This window comes from Andrena cerasifolii, chromosome 7 (genome assembly GCF_050908995.1).
Source record: "Andrena cerasifolii isolate SP2316 chromosome 7, iyAndCera1_principal, whole genome shotgun sequence".
NCBI lineage: Eukaryota > Metazoa > Arthropoda > Insecta > Hymenoptera > Andrenidae > Andrena > Andrena cerasifolii.
In genome coordinates, this window is record NC_135124.1 from 11,725,769 (window position 1) to 11,744,391 (window position 18,623).

The following is an 18,623-nucleotide window of genomic DNA, read 5'->3' on the forward strand; positions in this document are numbered from 1 at the left end:
CCGATACAGTTAATCACTGGTCGATCAATGGTGCGATTTAATTTTCAACGGGAACCCCGTTTAATCGACAAATAAAATTAACCGGCGCCCTGTTGTTAGGTGGACGGATGGTTCGATGCACGTCGCATCGTGTCTCTGTTTTCTCTCTCTCTCTCTTTCTTTCTTTCTCTATCTATCTATCTATCTATCTCTCTCTTCCCGTTTGGCTGGCCCATGAAGGAAGGAAAAGAGAAGCGAGCCTCGTGTAGCCTCGTAATGTCGCGAGCTAATGGGATAATGACGTTACGTGGGGTCGCGTGGCGGCACGGACCGAAAGAAAAGAGAGAGAGAGAGGCAGAGGAGAGAGAGATAGGAGAAAAGAGAGGAGGCCCAGTAACGCAATTATTCGCCTCTTTGCTCAGTTCCAATAGAAGCCCCGGAGCGTCGAAAAGAGTGCCTATTTGCGGCGGCTTACATTCTTTTATTTCGGTCAATGAGCGCCCAGCCACGAATCCTGCAACGCGCGCGCCAGAAAAATTCCGCCCGATCAATCGCCTCTCACCCTCGTATTCCGTCTCTGCCGTTTTTACACGCGAGTCTCATTGACATACAGACCTCAGTCTTACGCTAAATCTTTTTTCTAATCGATTTTAATTGTTCTCCGTGTCTCTGCGACCGAGTTCGAAGGATGTAGACAGCAGTGGGCCCCAGGACTGGGACCAAAGTACTGGGAGATATCTTCAGTTTTGCAATCTGAGACATAAGCGATTAAACATGGACGCGTTCGACTTTCCGGCGCGCGCTGTTTAAATATTAACTCGCCGGGAGGCGCTACTGGGTAAAATTTATCACAGAGGCAATAGTTGCGAAAATATGAATACCGTTTGAGTTTTTGTTACAATTTTTTAAAGAACTTTAATAAAGATTTTAAGCTATTTCATCAATTTTGTTTGATCCTTAAAACACTGTACTTTAACATAAAAATTACAAACTTAAAAAAATCTGAAACCGTGGTTTTTTAAGTTTCAATTTTGGGTATTTTCGACTCGGTAGCGACAACCTGTGTTACAATGTGCGCCTCCCGCCGGGTTAAGAGACCAAATAAACTTCAGACGATGGTCCCGAACTCCCGGATACGTGTAGAGTAAAACAGTTGAAGGATGTGGGTGAGTGTGGCGAGATAAGAATTCGAATTTCGCGTTACACGTTTACTTTTTTATCGTTCATTTAACTCGCAAATTCTTACCCTCGAAATGAGTATCGTCCTTACCTCTGGAGTGACCGAGAATTGGTCGCAATACTTCTATCACCATTTCCTACATTTCCCAATGACTTACCCAACTTTCAGGATACACACCGCTGCCTTAGTAGTGGTTCGGCCGCGGTAATCAGTATTATTCGAGTCGCGACAGCGCGAGGGTCTCTCGAAACACATTTACCGTGACGTTTCCTTGCTGTACCGAGATGAAAGTCAGAGTTTGAGTGGTGCGACTGAAATATGCGCGTCACCCGGTGCTCCTCACGTGCGAGTGCAACTACAGTGGTATTCGAACAGCGCGCACCGCGAGTCGACCTCCTAAAACTGACTTGCCTCTATCTTGAAAGCAAAGCCTCGGTTTGCAAACTGGTAAGTGACTTTTTTTTTTATTTTACACATGTCGGTTAGTCCCAAAATTGTTGGACACCTTCCAGGTACCACACACTCTCTGATCTTTAAGTTTCTTTGAAATAACAAATTCGCGACTGACCTGCCACAAAGAACTTGTAACTCGATGCTCCCATTCCTTAGAACGTATACAAGCATTAGACGAATACGTACCTGCGTTGATTATCGTGTGGCGACTCTGAACGATTCACACGCGACCTCTCGATTTTCAGTTTCATCGCTGAAAATGTTGCGAACGCATACACAACGGCGTGCGATGTGTAAGTGCAATCGGCGTCGGCGAGTGACGCGTCCGGGTGCATGGAAGGAACTAAGTAGGCATTGCGAGTGAATGGAGCGTGCAACACATCATCAACGAGCTTTAAATAGAAACACTAGACAGGTTATTAGGTTCTACATTCTACACAGAGTGTCGTGTCCGTAAAAGAAGTTTTATTTCTTACTTTTACCGTGTCGGCTGAGGACATTGTACAAACTAGTGTCGCGTATACCTAATTGTACTACGATGTCTTATTTACGTGCTAATAGCCTACTATTTGTACTCGCAATAAAACGGGGACCGACGCGCGACGGTGTTCGCCGAACCGGTTAAATATCGCTCGTTTCTCTCTGCTCACCGTTTAGCCTTTAAAGGCAAGAGGGAATCGTCGACCCTGGGGAAATTCCTCCGAATCGTTGAAACGTTAAATTTTGCACGAGCCCGCGTTTAATTAATCCTGATAGCGGGGAATCGATTCGCTTAAAATAGAGAGAGAGAGAGTGTCCCGGTTCGGAACCGCGAAATTAACTCGCCTGCGAATGTCCAGAGCGATCCGTCAGCGATATACGCGTCTCTGACGCGTTACTAGCCGTCTGCGAACTCGTTGAACTTAGCGATAACTCTCTGAGGAGATCCTGTACAGACACAGAATTGATTTTCTGGAACACGAAGGCTCGCGCAAAGAACTTTTATAATCCGTTTCCTGTCTGCTTTATCGCGGAATGTTCCGCGCAGAAAATTTTGCCGCTCCGCTCTTTATCGCGTTGATAAGTGAGAAGTCACACCGTATATCTCTGCCGTAGTGCGATCCTCGTTGTCACGGTAGAATAAATGTTTTTAACCGACAACGAGGAGCAACACTGGCAGCGGAAGCGAGGCGTCGAATGAAAGCCGTGCGAATCGACGCGCTCCGTTGTCGATTTCGCGGAAGCGCGTAATCGCGTTCGCTCGCGGGAAATCGCCGGTTCGCAGACGCGAGAGATACCTAAGTAAAGTAGTTGGGCAATGTTCCACCGTCGTCGGGACCCGCTTGTTGCTCTTTTTTCTCCCGCGGAGCTGCGATAAATTCCGCGGAAAAGCGTTCGCACGATATTACTGGATGTGGGCTGAGTATCGAATACTTTCAACGCAATGTGTCGATAAAAAAATTGTATTTTTTATAAATATTGCATTATTGTACATCGTGGAACGTTACACTATCGCATGGCGCTTAATTTACACACCGCTGGTCGCAGGCCGGCGCAGAAAGTCACCGATAACTGTACGAAGCGAGATTGCTCATTTAATCGTTAATTAAGGTAGTGGTGGTTTAACAATAAGGTAGCGATCGATTGTTTGTAACCGAGGGATCTCATGCGCTGCGCGAGAGTATCGTCGAAATGAATGTACCGACGAACTGGAAGTACTTATGGACAATTCCAGAAGTCGCGAATTTTACAAATTGTAAGGCGAAAATTATTGGAACCCTGTGATATCTTTGCCGCCTTGTTGAATAAAAACAGTTACCATTCAATTCCTGATTGACTTTTCATCCCGTCCGTGAGCGACATATAGCGGTCGACGTTTTTCACCCTTAACTGGTACGCTGTTTTTGGCAAACGCGACTGGTATACCGGGGTCGTGGCAGACCCCAAATAAAAAAGGACACTGAAATTTGTAAAGCCGACACTAGATCGTCCTCTATGAATATTTTGTTCTTAGGTAATGTATAAAATAATAGGAACGCAGAAAGTTAAACTATTAGCTATAAAATTAATTAGAAATTCAGTTGACAAACTTAGACCACCAAAAATTTTGCAGCGAACTTTGAGTGCTTGGGGTCACCTCCGACCCAGGATACCAGTTAAGGGTTGAAAACCGTTCTCGACGGTCGTGTCGGGATCGTTTGAATTGATTCTGCGCTCATCCTTGACTCTCGATAGCTTCCGAGTTATTTTCACGTGGCCTAAGCGGCACCAAGCGAGGACGCCGGTCCCTCCCTTGCGTCGTCCCGGCTGCGAACGTCTCTGTTTCCTCGTAGCAAACCGTTTAACCTTGCTAAAACGCGATCAATAAATTACATATCACTCGCATGGACGACCTCCTGGTCCTCGGAGTTCGCTCTAAAATCGCGACGCGACTGCTGCACGTTCCTCCAGGCGCGAGAACGGGTCGAAGGTCACTTGAACAGGGGGAGGTTTCTTCGTTTCTTTTTTTCCACGAAAACGCTCGATATAGGAGAAGAAGCATTGTGTACAGCTGGTGGAGGTTGGCAGAACCATCGACTGCCAGCGTTCTCGCGCCTGTTCTTGACTGTGGCCGCTCGATTCGGCAGACACGGTCGCCCATCCGCGCAGCAGCGTTTCCTTTCCCGTTCCGAAGGTTCGCCGACCCCCGGTTCCTGGCGATCGAACTACGGTTGCAGGATATATATCTGCGCGCCGGTGGATGTCCGAAGGGCGGCTCGAAGGATTTTCATGGGTTTTAGCGATCGTTATCGGCATGAAATCCGCGCGGCGTGGCTTACGGGCTTCCTAGCCTCGCCCCGCCTCGGCTCGTCTCGCGAAGACGAACGCGGTCGGGGCTATAGGGGGACCATCGCTGAGGAATAGTGGCGGAGAGGAAAAAGGGGAGGACGGAGTCGGCGGGGGGGGCGAGAGGGAAAAAGCGAAGACGGAGCCCACCGCCCTCGGTCGGCGGTGAAGGGAGAAAGAGAGAGAGGAAGAGAGCGAGGAGGGGTCTCGGCCGACGTCGGCGTCATTCTGAGCTGCTGCTTGCAAACCTTAGTTCGAGGTGGAGGGCGTCTTGGGAGGCTGGAAGGGGTTCCATTTCAGACACTCCGGATCGATCTCTTTGTAGACGGGCCCTCGTCTCTTCACCCTCTCCTTGTAGTCGTCGATCACGTCCTGAAATTATTTCAATGCTTCTCCACCGGTTCGCTTCCCTCTTTTCTTTCCTCCGCTCTGACGGCTCGACCCTCTTAAGAGAATCTTTCGTTTCGCGCTGCGCCCCCCGACCAACGCCGAACCGCTCGGGCTGAAGGTAATTTATGCGCGCACGAGCTCGGCAGGGTAGCCAGGGCTCCGTCGTAATTTCGTTACGAGGCCGTCCGTCCGCGAGATCTGGAGCGAGCCGCCATAAATCACGCGACACGGCGACACGACGACACCGCGCGGCACCCGGCGATCCGCGAGGAAAAACCAGCGCGATCCTGCGCAAGTCTCACCCCTCGTGCCCTCCGGGCGAATTAGAATGACAAAGGGCTTACCTGTTTCTTCAGGATGATATGCTTGCCCTTCCAGTACTTCATCATACCGAGGGCCTGCAGGGTGCTGACTATGTCGTACGAGTCGATGGCCATCTCCTTGCTGATGTCTGAAACAGCGGAGGTTCGCGATAGGATCGTTCAGGCCACCCCGCGCGCTGCAACCCGCAACGAAGCAGGGCGGACGCGCGTAAATTGGTGGAAAACGGTGGCGTGCGCGGCTCGCTGCCGCTACTCTGTTACCCCATTCTATTACCTTTAACCGAGAGTTCCTTGCCCCCGAAGTTGCAGAGGTACTGCAGCAAAACGTCCTTCCAGTAGCTGCGGTACGAGATCAAGCCCAGGTCCGACAGCGGCTTCTCCGGCGAGCCGATCTTCTTCTCCACCCTCGTCAGCAGGTAGCCTGCGGAAAAGTAAGTGCACCTTGATTTCGTATCGCAATACGTCCCTCGCGTGCTACGTCATCTCCCAGCGCGCAGGCTATTAAATGGACGTATGAAATTCCGATTGCGCGAGGCAGCAATGGCCGTCGAAGCCGCATAGGCACAGAGGCCACACCGCGCGCCGCGCCTCGTACGTGCACAGTAGGGTGGCTTTTATTTACTCTTGGTGGAATTCTTTTTCAAGGTTTTCTTCGGGCCACCGTCCAGAATATTCCGAATAATTAAAGAAAATCTGTGTAAAGTTTCAGCTCGATCGGATTACGGGAAAGGGTGCCCCCCCCTGGGTTCTTAAACATTTAAATCGTTATCTAATAGCTCGCGAAGTAGATTTTATATAATATCCTCCGAGTTATTGAAGAAATAAAAAAATGTGTCGGACAAAAGTTGTAGGTCCGGACATGGAGCATCTTTTATGTTGTATTACTTTTTGTCGTGCGACAAACGGTTTTCGAAAACAGTCCGAGAAATTAAAAAAAACATTTTCCTGAAATTTTGAAAGTTTAAATGCTTCTAGAACACTTTATTTTAGAAGGCGAACAAACAAAATGGAATTTTTATTTGCGAGTACTATTTTTTAAATATTTAAGAAGAAGATAAAATTGTAAGAGTATATCTTCGATATTTTTGCGAATTTCGATGACAAATTTTTAAGAAACATTCATGACATATCAAACACTGAAAATAAGAAAAAATTATCTTTTTCGCATATTTCGGTATATGCCTCCCCTTTAAATGTTTAAAAAATAGTCCTCGAAAATAAAAATTCCATTTTTTTGTTCGCTTTCATAAATAAAAAGTGTTCTAGAAGCATTTAAACTTTTAAAATTTCAGGATAAAAAGATTTTTTTTCATAGTTCTTCGGACTTTTTTGGAAAACCGTTTGTCGCACGAGAAAAAGTAATAGAACATAAAAGATGCTCCTTGTCCGGATCTACAACTTTTCTTTGACACATTTTTTGATTTAATCAATAACTTGGCTGATATTATATAAAATCGACTTCGCGAGCTGTTAAACTATGATTTAAATGTTTAAGGGCCCAGGAGCACCCTTTCCCATTATCCAATCGAGCTGAAACCTTACACGGATTTTTTTTTAATTATTTGGAACTATCCTGAAGGGTGCCCCAAAGAAAATTCAAAAATCGAAAATAAGAGCCGCCCTAGTGCACGCGCACGGTACACGTTTCCACCCTGAATCGATGCCACCGCTACTTATAAACGATTTCAGCTGCTGGTGTCAGTGACCGGCGAAGGATGAAACGCGTTGTAGTGCCGCGTCAAAAGTAGGCAATTTCGGCCACCAGATTCGCTAGATCACGGGGGAGAAAAGAAAAGATAGCCTGGTCGCGCGTTGTAAGCAAGCGATTATCGTGGAACTTGGGGTCGAGACATCGTTTCGGGAGGACAATCTGAGAACTCCGCGAGGATATGGCACCGCTGACGTCCGCCTGATTCTAGTTGAACGTCCGTTCCGCCTCGTTCGCCGCAAGTATCCTGCGTGGAAGAAAAATGGGCAGGCGGAGGACTCGCGAACCGCCCTTAAATAAGTGGTACTAGTCGCGTACTATTCTAATTACCGATGAGACGTCAACGTAGAAGAAAGGAACCGCAATAGCAGCCGCGATGCTGGACAACGCTTAGGGTTTCTCGCTTCCACGCGCGAGCTAATTAACTAATCAGATAAATTGCATCGATTCTGTCGGCGCCGTGCGCATAAAGTCTAAAGCGATTTCTCCGTTTATGGGTCATCCGTTATATTCGCAAGAAGCGGCCGCGCGCGGTCTGTATTGATTCTGCATCGTCACGCGGTCGTTGTTAAAAAGACACGCGGGAGCATCGATCCGAGAACGTTCTAGCCCCCGTCGGCCATTTAAGCACCGAGTCGCGCCGATTACAGCGAGAAGTTGAACGAAGGGTCGGCCCCCGAAAATCCGTAACTACTCTACACCAGCCTTTGATAGCGCAACTGTTGTTCGTGGGCACTCGTAACGAGGCACGTCCACTATTCGTTCTCCCGTTGCTCGACGTCGGTTTCCAGAGCGTCCGTCCGGAGACCGTAAAGTTGAACGACCAGGCCGCCGGTGCGGTCGGACGAAATCCTCGCGGAAGCATCGCACCGACGCGCAACGCTCCCGAAATAACCGCGGAATTCTCATTACCCGAATAATCGAGATCGAGACGATAGCAGCGATTCGTGGCCGCTGGAGGGAGCGAGAGGGAGGGAAGAAAAGAGACGCTGCCGCCAGGTGTCGGGGAACGAGGAAGAGTAAAAAGTGTAGGGTAGAGAAGGGAGGATTTTTGTAGAGTAACCGAGGTAGCCCCGCGAGAGGAGGACCGGTCCTGGGGCTTACTCTCCAGGACGTCCCGGAGGCTGAAGGGTTCAACGACCATCCTTCTCTCCTTCTCCTGCTCCTTCTGTTCCTCCTCCGGACCGTGCCAGACTTGCACGGGCAGAGAGGACACACGGTCTACCCTCCGTCTCCACCCTCTCTCGATTCTTTTCCCACCTCTCTCGCGCGCCTCCCTTTTTCCACGAGCCGGGCCTCTGCGCGTCTCTGTCGCGCTGCGCCGGTAGCTTCGGGAAAAGCCGGAGCGCATTCATTACGCGTCCCGTTCACGGTTTGCAGACTTTTCGGATCGGGCGCGGGTGACGGCGAATCCGAGGAAGAGGAGAAAGCAGGCTGGTGACTAGAAGGACGCGGGAGAACAACGACGCGACGGCGAGGGTTGAAGAGGAAACGGCCAGGGGAGGGCCGGGTCGGGCCGGGCGGCGGATGGATCGCGGCGTGACAGCAGCCCGGTCGGGGAACGCTCGTGGACTCTCTCGTCCCTCTCCTGCGCGGGAGGTGGCTGCCCTACGAGGAGGAAAAGGGCGTCGGTGGTCCCTGCCAATCCTACGCCCTACGAGGCACCCGTCGGGCGAGGTCACGAGAGGTCATGCGATCGCGAGCCCTACGCCAAGCGTTTCAAATCGAACCAGGTGGAGAAGAGCGCCATAGGGCAGAGCTCCACTAGCCTTATGCTGGATCTATCGAGGGCTGAGCATGCACATGCGAGGGTGTACGTCACATCTTTAACGAAATGCGCATTTCTTCGTAAAGTAAAAGCTACCGTCTTCGGAAGCGTTAATTCCTAAGGGACATTCCGTGCGAACTCGGACAGATTTAGGAGTCAGTTCTCGTAGATTGCTGAAAATTGAACGTGTCGTAGTCTTTAGTGATATTTAAACGTACCTCGAAGGATTTTTCGAAATTTTGAAAAATCTCGATTTTACAGCTGTTTCAAGTTAAGTGCTCACTTTTTTTCAATAAATTATAGCTATGGAAGTAGTAAACGGATGCAGATGAGATTTACGGTGCTTATAGAGAAGACATTGAAGTTTTAAGAAAAAATTATTTCAGTTAAAAAAAAATTAAACATTTTTCAAAATTTCGAAAAATCCTTTGAGGTACGTTTAAATATCACTAAACACTACACCATACTCAAAATTTCAGGAATCTACGAAAACTGACTCCGAAATCTGTCCGAGTTCGCACGGAATGTCCCCCAAGCCCCAGCGATCCTCAATGAACCGTCACCTGCGCTTCACACCTCTAGAGCAGAGGCTTGTCTTTCGTTCTAGCTGTAAGAAAAATAGCAGAAGGAATTGGAGCGCTTATAGCCTCAAAAATATCGCTGTGTATCACTTGCGGACAGTGCAAGTATTCGGCCGCGTACCTTGCACCCCGACACCCATCGCGCTTCCTCCACCGCAAAGACAGCACGCGATCTTTGACCACGTGGCAACGACCACGGTGTCGTAAGCTCGCTCCAGAGAACAGCCCGGCGAGCAAGGGTCTGCGAAGGTTTTTTTGCGATCGGGAGGAGCCATCGGGGTTGCAGGGAATTCCTACGCGGAACAAGGTGCATCGGACACACCCCGTGCACGAGTAGAATCCGTGTTCGTGTACGCGCGCCTGTATAAGCTGGCAGCAGGTAGAGCGCGGCCAACTCCACAGGGTTGTTCGTGGGGGTGGATCGATGCGGCGAGACGCCGGGCGTCGCACTTTCCGCTAACCATTCCACTCCAACCTACACTCCACGCTATCCGTCACCACTACCACCGCGAGCCTTCCCACCACCACCAGCCGATCCCAACTTGGCGTCGGTCTCTCGCTCCCCGCCACGCCGCGCTGGCCCCTGCGGAAAACCCGGCAGGGCTAAACCACCCTCGGCCACCCAACCACCCCCTCCCATCAGCCCTCGATGCTACGATTCTCCGCGCCTCCCGTGTCCGCATAGTACGTCGACCCACAACCCCGGTCGCCTAGCCCCGTGCACCCCTTCGCCCTGCTGGCGGCGCTACCCCTACGCGCGCCACTCACACTCCTGCCCCGACTCGTCGGCATCAATGAAAATGACGTCACGGCAAAAAGCCCACGTTTAATTATCAACGCTACGCTTCGCGGTGTACACGCGCCGCCGCCGCGACGCTGGAAGGGGGAAGATGGAGGGCAGGCTTTTTCGAGAGAGCGCGTTCGCATCGCGGAGGCGAGGACGAACCATCCCTTCCCCCCTGCCGCAGTTCTCCGCGCGCTTTCTTTCCCTCGCCGGGCGATTCCAGACGTCGTAAATAGGGGACAATGAGGGGAGGACGCGGACGCTTCTCTGCCTGTTCGTTTGAAGTTTTCGATTGAATCGCGGGTGGTACAACTGTTGCTAGATTTCGCGATAGAATGAGGGTAACCGAATAGCGATTTTGGCGATTTTCATGGCGCTGGATTCACCGGCAAAGTAAGCCAACGGAATTCTCGCTTAACGGCGGCTGGAATTTCTGCTGGCACGTGCCCGGCTGGGGCCTTTCAATCGCAGCGACCGCAACCGTGGACGAAACCGCGCCACGAAAACCGCGGAGGCGGTTCCTAATTCGGTTATCCCTTGGATTTTGTCGGGAGGATGTCGTCATCCTGCCTCCTTGGCCGCGTCAAGGCTGAACGGATGGCGGAGGAGGAGAGGCGAGAAAGAAACGATGCGTGGCTCTGTACTCACTGAAATCGATGAGCAGTCGGCCGTATCCCTGTCGCTGATAAGGCGGCAACGTCAGAATGCAAGAGACGTTGTAATTGAGGAAGGAGTTCTTTTCCTGGAACAAAACGAGGACGACCGTGATTCATTGATTCGGTCTAACCACGCGCGTATCCACGAGAACACCTCGTACCTTAAGGGGACCTTCCGGTCTGAAAGTCGATTTTTTTATCTCACTTTTCGAATATTAAACCTTTTAGGAATACCTGTTTAAAAGGATTTGTCGAAGTTCGTAAAGTTGCCGAAGTTATAGGCATTTAAGTAGCGGCAAATGCACGGGCAGCAACCGGCCACTCGGCGCCCACGTAAAACTTTAAACGCGTTTTTCTCGGAACAGTGTTCTCAAAACGGTGGGACCTGCATTTCCAAAAGTTATTATCCGATTCGACTGAAACTTTTTTGTTTTGAAGAATATACTTCTGGCTAGGGGAGGATACCAGAGAAATACACAAGAAATTGAAAATGTATAATTTTCAAAGTCGTTGAAAGGGTGAACATATAAATATAGGGAAAAAGTGATTTCAAACTTCAAGTGTCGTTATTTTCTAAAAAATGTTATTTTTGTAATTTGTTCTGGCTTCCCCCTAGCCAGAAGTATATTCTTCAAAATAAAGGAAGTTTCAGTCGAATCGGATAATAACTTTTGCAGATACAGGTCCCACCGATTTAGATCAATTTTTTGACGCCTTGACTTCAACGACTCCCCAGTGCCGTCTGCAATGATTAATTATAAAACAAAAAATATATTTCTATAACTTAAGATATCCTTAATACAATGCAAAAAGTCTCGTTAAATTATATATAGTAGTTTTCCTTGAATTAATTCCTAAAGATCACCTATTTTTTGGGGCTCTAGACCAGAAGGTTCCCTTAACTTAGCGCGCCAAAGATGCCATTTGCATTTCGCATATCAATCTTAATCTAGGCATAATCAGTGATTTTGTTACAAGAACGCTGATCTAATAATTCGAGTTCCCGCGCGGGTGTTTTCACCTCCGCGACACTTGGAGCGATTTGGGCATCCCACAGAATTTGGATTCCTCGTCGTGGGCGCGCATTTAAAGTTGCACGGCAGAGGGGCGTCTCAAAGGCAAAGGCACACAGCAGTGGCGGAGACTTTTCCGTGTTTAATGTTTACGCGGAAAAGCCGAATAATATTTTCGTGGGTCGCGTGTTAGCACACTCGACACGCTCCGATCAGTCTGACGCGCGTGCAGCAGACGGAATATCACGAGTATTGTGACGTTAATGCGACGTGAAAATGCGTCGCGACCTTCGTCACTGAAAAACACAATGGGTTAGCGATATTTTGGAGCGCGACGCGTCGAGCCGCGTTCCAGGAAACCGTAATACCTATGTTTTATTAAACGTCCCCCGCTCGCTCGCTCGTGGCCCCTCGGTGGCTCCTCCTGCTCGGGGGCCACGAACCACGAACACGGGCTCGAAGGGTGGACGATCTGGAGGAAACGACGCTCGAAGGCCACAGGAAACCGAGCACATATCGGCGAGTCCTGTATTTAAATATAGATCATCGTGACCACCAAACGAACGAGTCAATTTTCCCTGAACGTATTTTCTACCGCGAAGACCACCGACGACGCACAGTGGGACAAAATGCTTCTTTTTGTGTCAAAATTGTAGTACTTTTAATTGGAATAAGATAGAAGGATGAATCTTTTTGAGGTTAAACTTAAGATGTTGCAGAATCATGGAAAAATATTGAGAATTTATGACAAACAAGTTTTGACCTTGAAAATCTATGTTAAAGTTAATATTCTTTTCCGTGGAATATTTCGAAAATGGTGAGAGATATCGGAATGAAGTTTAAACAAAAGATACATCGTTTTCTTATATCTACAAAACCGCGTAAAAATAATTTTCAAAAATTCCATATTTTTTAAGTTACCCCCACCACCAAGCCTTAAAATTAAGTTTTTGTATTTTGTAAATATATGCTGAAATACCTGTGGATAATCTCCTTTATACATATAAATACGTGATGTGTTATATTTTGTTTGGCAAACAAATAAAACCTCTATTACCGAATTTGAAGTTCATTTTAACAGTTTCTATTAGTAAAGTGGATTCTGAAAGCCATATTTAAATTATTATTTATATAAAGTTTAGACAGCTTTCAATTATTTAAGCAAGACTCATCGCTTTTTGTACATGTTGTATTTTTTGATTTCAGCATATATTTACAAAATACAAAAACTTAATTTTAAGGGTTGGTGGTGAGGGTAACTTGAAAAATATGGATTTTTTGAAAATTATTTTTACGCCGTTTTGTAGATTTAAGAAATCGATGCACCTTCTGTTTAAACTTCTTTTCGATATCTCTTACCGTTCTCGAAATATTTCAGGGAAAAGAAAATTCTGCATTTTTTTTCAAGTAGTAATTTCACCCCCTAAAGTTGCATTAAGGCACCAACAAAAGATAGGGTTGTGTTACGGATGAACTACTCTACTTACACACCGAGTTTCATAATTTTCTGAATTTCCGGGTTGCCGAACATCCCTTATGAGCGTAACCCCTTAAATCGCATTTTTCTTCGAATCCTGAAGGCCTAGACAAATTCTGCGAACAGATTCGACGTCAGTACGTCAAAATCTATAGAAACTGATCTATAACAAGTGAATAAAAAACTTCAATCACGCGTTATAACGAAAAAAAAAAACGAATTTTCTTCGAAAATTTCAAGGTTCGCGTAGATTTTCAAGGTCAAAACTTATTCGTCATACATTCTCAATATTTCTCCCTTATTCAGCAGCGTCTTAGCTTTAACCTCGCAAAAGATTCATCCCTCTATCCAATTCCTATCAAAAGCTCCACGATTATCTTTTATGCTCAATGATTTCGGCACAAAAACGAGCGGTTTGTCCCACTGTGCGACGCCCCGGTGGGCGTACACCTACGGCCAGCGTTTTGTGTGTATATCGCGCGGCCGATTAGATAAATTTCGCGTGAAATTACATCTGCACGAAATTCGCCGGGCTACGTGACGAATTTCGCGGGGGCAAACGAGACTGCCCGCCATCGTGACGCGGGCTACCTCCGCTCGGAGAGTCGTATTCATCGGACGCAGGTTTAAATAAAGTGTCCGACGACAGGCTCGCTGAAATTCCAAATCGTTGAGCACCGAACACGAAGTACATTACACGCGTGAGCGCGCGTAGAAGCCTTCGTTAATCATCCTGCGCCCCTCGGGGGCCCATGCCCATTCCGACGGCCGGCAATGGCCCCCGGTACAATCCGAGCACCCGGTATTTCCGGCCGTGCTGTTGCTAACTGGCGAGTGGGGCAGCAACGGTTCGAAGGACACAACTCGAGGAGACTCGCACGTATACACTTGTTGGGCAGCTCGTTGAGTGTGTCGACCGCGAGGCGGAGAAGGACGACCGACCGGGGGGGAGAGAGACAGTGGAAGAATGCGAAAGAGAGGAGCGAAAGCGCGGAAAGGAGAATAAAGGGATCGGGGCCCTACGAGCGGGCCCGGTGGGCACGCTCGCCCAATAGACCATCTGCTAAAAGTCGAAGAGAAATGTATCGCCGCAGCGAGAAGCGCGCCGCGCCGATCAGCTCGAGCGAACAACCGAGAAGCGTTTCGAGGCGAACGGAGCGGGACCCGCGCGTCGGTGGGACGAGGAGAGAGAACGGCGAGGAGTAGGAGGAGAGGATAGGAGAATCTGGGCCCCGCGACGTCCTTGGGCCAGTAGTTTCTGCTCCACTCAGGGACGTCTCGACGTCTCGACGTCCCCACCGCGCTTTCGTGCTCTCCCCGCGCGCGAAAGGCCCTAGCTTGTCTCGCTTTTCCTCGTGGTTTCCCTTTTTTTTTTTTTCTTCAATGCGACGCGACTGGAGTCCCCGTGGCGGCGCGGGCGCGGCGACAGCAGCGATTCCGCGGGATCGATCAACGGTGCGGGACAAGTGGAGTCGTGTCGCGGGGAAACGAACCGTGCCACGTTTCCGTTTAAGGAGAGGAAAAGCGCGAATGCCTCGCCGCGCCGCGATTAATATTCCTCGCGCTTTAACATTCCGTCCGACTAGGAATTCCCGAGATGCGAAGGTTCTTTCGATGGGCAGAGCCCCGGGAATCGTCGTGTAGCAGGCTCCTTCCGCCTCGAAAAGAAGGCGACTCGACGCATAGAGTTGGATGACTCTCGTTTAGCTATCAGCGATCCTTTCCATTTCAATGTCGCATTTAATACTTATCTATAGCCGCCTCCTCCTCCTCCTCCATGCAAAGTACTTGCACATAGTTGTACGACTCTGAAACCTGCAAGCTAGAGTTCATATTGTCGTAGACCTGCTTAACTGCGGACAACTTATTGCTAGTTGAGAGCGCTCAGCTCGCGCAATCTTTTATGGCTCCAAGATTACCTATCTAATAGAACGCAAATTGTAAAAGTCGCGAATTCGTACTCGTCAGCAATTAATATAACGTCGGGAATCCATCAAGATTCACGTCTAGGCACTCTGTTATTCATTTTGTTCGTCAATGATCTCGCAGACATTTTTTTCAAACTGACACTTTTTGTTGTACGCGGACGATTTAAAACTAGGTATTCAAAAGAATATCTACCATAGCCGACTGTAATCTTTTGCAATCAGATCTGTTAAAATTTGAGGCCTGCTGCGAACGATACAATATGTCCTTAAACGCGGCGAAATGTTACGTCATGCGATCTTCTAGGAAAAGGTGTTTCGCGGAAATTCCCAAAATCAGCGATTCTCGACCTTATTCTGCGATCTTTAAGCGTTCATAGCTCAGAGCAACGTTAACCGATTTTCATGAAATTTTAGACACGTATGCAACTTACTTCAGTCTACAAAACGGTTTTTTGAATTTTCGTTACAGGCTCAAAAAGAGTTTAAAGAACGACCTTTTCTATTTTTTTTTGCTATTCCCGCTAAGTGCATTTCTTTTCAAAACGACGAATCACGTCAGTTAGCAAACTAATCCTTCTAAATTCTAAAAAAAACTCAAGTCATTTGGTTTAATTTTAAAAAAGTTATGCGATTTTAAAGAGTGTACGATTATGGCTGCGAGCTACTGTGCGTCATAATTTTAATTCGGATTAGGTGAAATTTAATACCTATCATTCAACTAAATACACAATACCAAAGAAATGTTGGAAGCTGGTTATGCTTTCCACCTTTCGTTATTTAAAATTTATTTGTCTTTATCGCTATTTAAAATATGTTTATTTAAATGTTTCTTTCTATCGTTTATTTAAATAAAACATCCTTTTTGCGTTGGATGAAGTGTTTTTACTTAATTTTCCTCAAAACAATTAGCGTTACTTTCGTCCCCACGGTATATTACTTTCGTCCTACCCCTGCAGGACAAAACTAACAATGACAGTCACTGCGGAAAACTGCCATACCTTTTTAACTACTTATCACTTCAGGCTGAATCTGGGCTCAAATGATAGACCAAGAAACATAGTATCTTAAGGCACAATTTTCATTTTTATATCTATAAAAGATAATATTAGGCTAGGCCAAATGTAAAAAGTGTTACTTTTGTCTCCGCTCCACCCTGCCCTGCGTCACCTGTCTTAATGTTTTATTTATTTATTTTTTTTCTGTTGTAATATGCACCCTCTTACTCCCGTACACTAAAGGGAACCCCTTCCCGTTTACAAACAATAAATAAATAAATAAACCAATTATTCTCCACGCGATTCTCGAATCGATGGCAGAGGCACGGAGCGCGCCAGGAGCGAGTCGCCAGTGATAAGCTTCCCGCGGAACTTTGCCTCGGAGAACGATCGTCGCGCGGTTTTATCGATCGCGCTCGCTGAAAGGAGCGTCGCAGCGAGTGGCGTGGATCGTAAAAGGCTTCCAATCGGTCAGTATCCTTTTCCGCGTATCGCCGCGGCATAAAGCGCGAGCAAGGGCCCCAGACACAATAGAGGCATCGGAACGTGAGCTAGCAACCAGCCGGGCCAGCAATCCGTCGCGTATATCTGCCTCGTTCCTCGCGCGCTCATAAACACGTCGCACCAGCGGCCGGCGTCGCATTGGTGTGCGCGACTCCGCGTGCGTAGGTGAACGAACGAACGTCTGCGCGGATAAGGCGAATAAAATAATTGCCGCTGTCCCTCTTCCCATTGTCGAATCTGACGCGGTCCTTTCTCCTCGGGAGCCTCCGGCACGGGTGACAACGGTTGCTAAATATCCCCTGATCCTCTTCGGAGTACATTAAACCGTATGGAGCGAAACACTCCGGCACTGTTCGGCCGTGTATTCTTCGGCGGCCAGTGAGAACCGAAGAGGTTCTATCTTCGCAGCTAGCCTACTCGCCCCAAGATTCACTCGCCCGGTGAATTCCTCGGCCGAGCGCGAGACGCGGTGTGAGCGTCGCTTAAAGGTTACACAGCTCCTCGCGACGGTCACTTCTATATTTAGATGCACCGAGTTTCCTCCTCCACTTTCTTTATACCGAACAAAGCGTTCCTCTTAACATACGGGGTGTACGAGAAGTTTAATACAACCTCTCCGGCGATACGCGTCCATGTGCCGCGTGTAACGCGAACCTTCCACTGCTCTGCTGGTTGTTAAAAGAAAGTTTGCACGAATATCGTTCGACGCAGGAGAGCATTGAAGCTGCCAGCTCTGCTCGTCTAGACGAGGATGCCTCGAGGGACATGGCGAGTTTATCAATGGCAAATACTTAGAGAAGGGTCGGATGGACCCAGGATTATCCCCAGCACGCCTTCCAGGTCCAAAGAGAAATCGTCGCGACTCCCCGATAGAGTCCTCCGCCCAGGCCCCACTCGACCCCTGCACGCAAATTTCAGAGGACTTATTAATTGTTGTCGTCCCTTCGCTCCATTCTTTTCCAAGCGAACATCGCTTTCCTTTCGGCTGGAGGTCGAGTACTCGGCCCGCTCGACCCCTTGTAGATTTCCTGCGTGCCGTCCGACCGACGGCCAATCAATCCGACGGGCTTTCGTTGGGCGAGAGGGGACCGAGCGTAGGTCTCGGTGACCTGACCCGAAGTCGAAACTTCTGCGGACTCGAGTCGCGTTTGTCGAACTTATAGTCCGATGGCGATGCTTGCTGGATGGCGCTTTGGAAGCGTAATTATCAGAGAAGCTGTCGCGACCTGCGACGTACTGACGGAACGGAGAGGAGTTACTCCTACTCGATGATTTCTACTGCTGGAACGATAGACTTTTGCGGGGACGAGGCTGGAACCGATGCGGCGACGTCCGCGCCTATTAATCCCGGCGAAGAAGCAGACGCGGAGACGTACGCGTATTTTAATCCCATTCACGTGCAACGGGACGCGGACACGTGTATATAGGGTGGTCACGTACGTCACGGGGCCAGCCAGAAGCGGAGCACGGGTCCCCCCCCCTCCCGGGAGATGTATTTCTGTTGAGGGAATTCGGACTAGTGGTCTCGGGGACCTTGGATCAACCGTGGAATCGTAGCTCGCGTAATTCCCTCCGCGGGCTGAACGGTGAACGGACGAACGGTGAAATGGAGGTTGAGAATGGACGCGCTCGGGTTCGTTTCATCGCGGAGGACAGAGGTCAAGGCCTGAAACGAAAACGACGAGCAACATCCGAGGAATCGACGCACCCGCTCGTTAACGCGGCTCGCCGGGCGAGTAGCGCGCGCAGACACGACGCACGGCCGCACCGGCTGCGAGCAGGAACCTTAGCCACGTGCATTTTTCCCGGCTGCTGGCAACGGTGGGCGCATGGGGGTACATGGGGGCGGCGAAGGTGGCACGGGAAACTGGAAACTAGAAACTGGAAACCGCCACGGTACACTTGCGGCTCTCTGTCACGAGACACGACGTGGATAATGACATCGTGGTCGAGTACGCGCGAGAAGTTGAAGAGGAGGAGGCGGAGGAGGAGACGGAGGTGAAGCTTCGAGGCTCGAGTAAAACTCACGGCGGCGATGGAAAGGATGGATCGGAAGAAGCTCGGCGAGGGAGGAGGCTG

The 18,623-nt window shown here is 48.9% G+C and overlaps 1 protein-coding gene across 14 annotated transcripts in view; it reads right to left on the minus strand.

The window, feature by feature from the left end:
- Positions 1–2,062: 2,062 nt before the first annotated feature.
- Positions 2,063–18,623, minus strand: part of Chm (lysine acetyltransferase chameau) — a 28,777-nt gene continuing 12,216 nt past the window's right edge. For 13 of the 14 annotated variants that reach the window (XM_076815875.1, XM_076815878.1, XM_076815874.1 and 10 more), the window contains 4 exons: positions 10,620–10,713; positions 5,405–5,551; positions 5,152–5,258; positions 2,063–4,789 (listed from right to left, as the gene is read on the minus strand). In XM_076815875.1, the coding sequence (XP_076671990.1) occupies positions 4,667–4,789; positions 5,152–5,258; positions 5,405–5,551; positions 10,620–10,713 (471 nt within the window). In that variant the 3' untranslated portion in view covers positions 2,063–4,666. Of the gene's footprint in view, positions 4,790–5,151; positions 5,259–5,404; positions 5,552–10,619; positions 10,714–18,623 lie in introns of those variants that run through there. The other variant, XM_076815886.1, reaches the window with a different exon arrangement.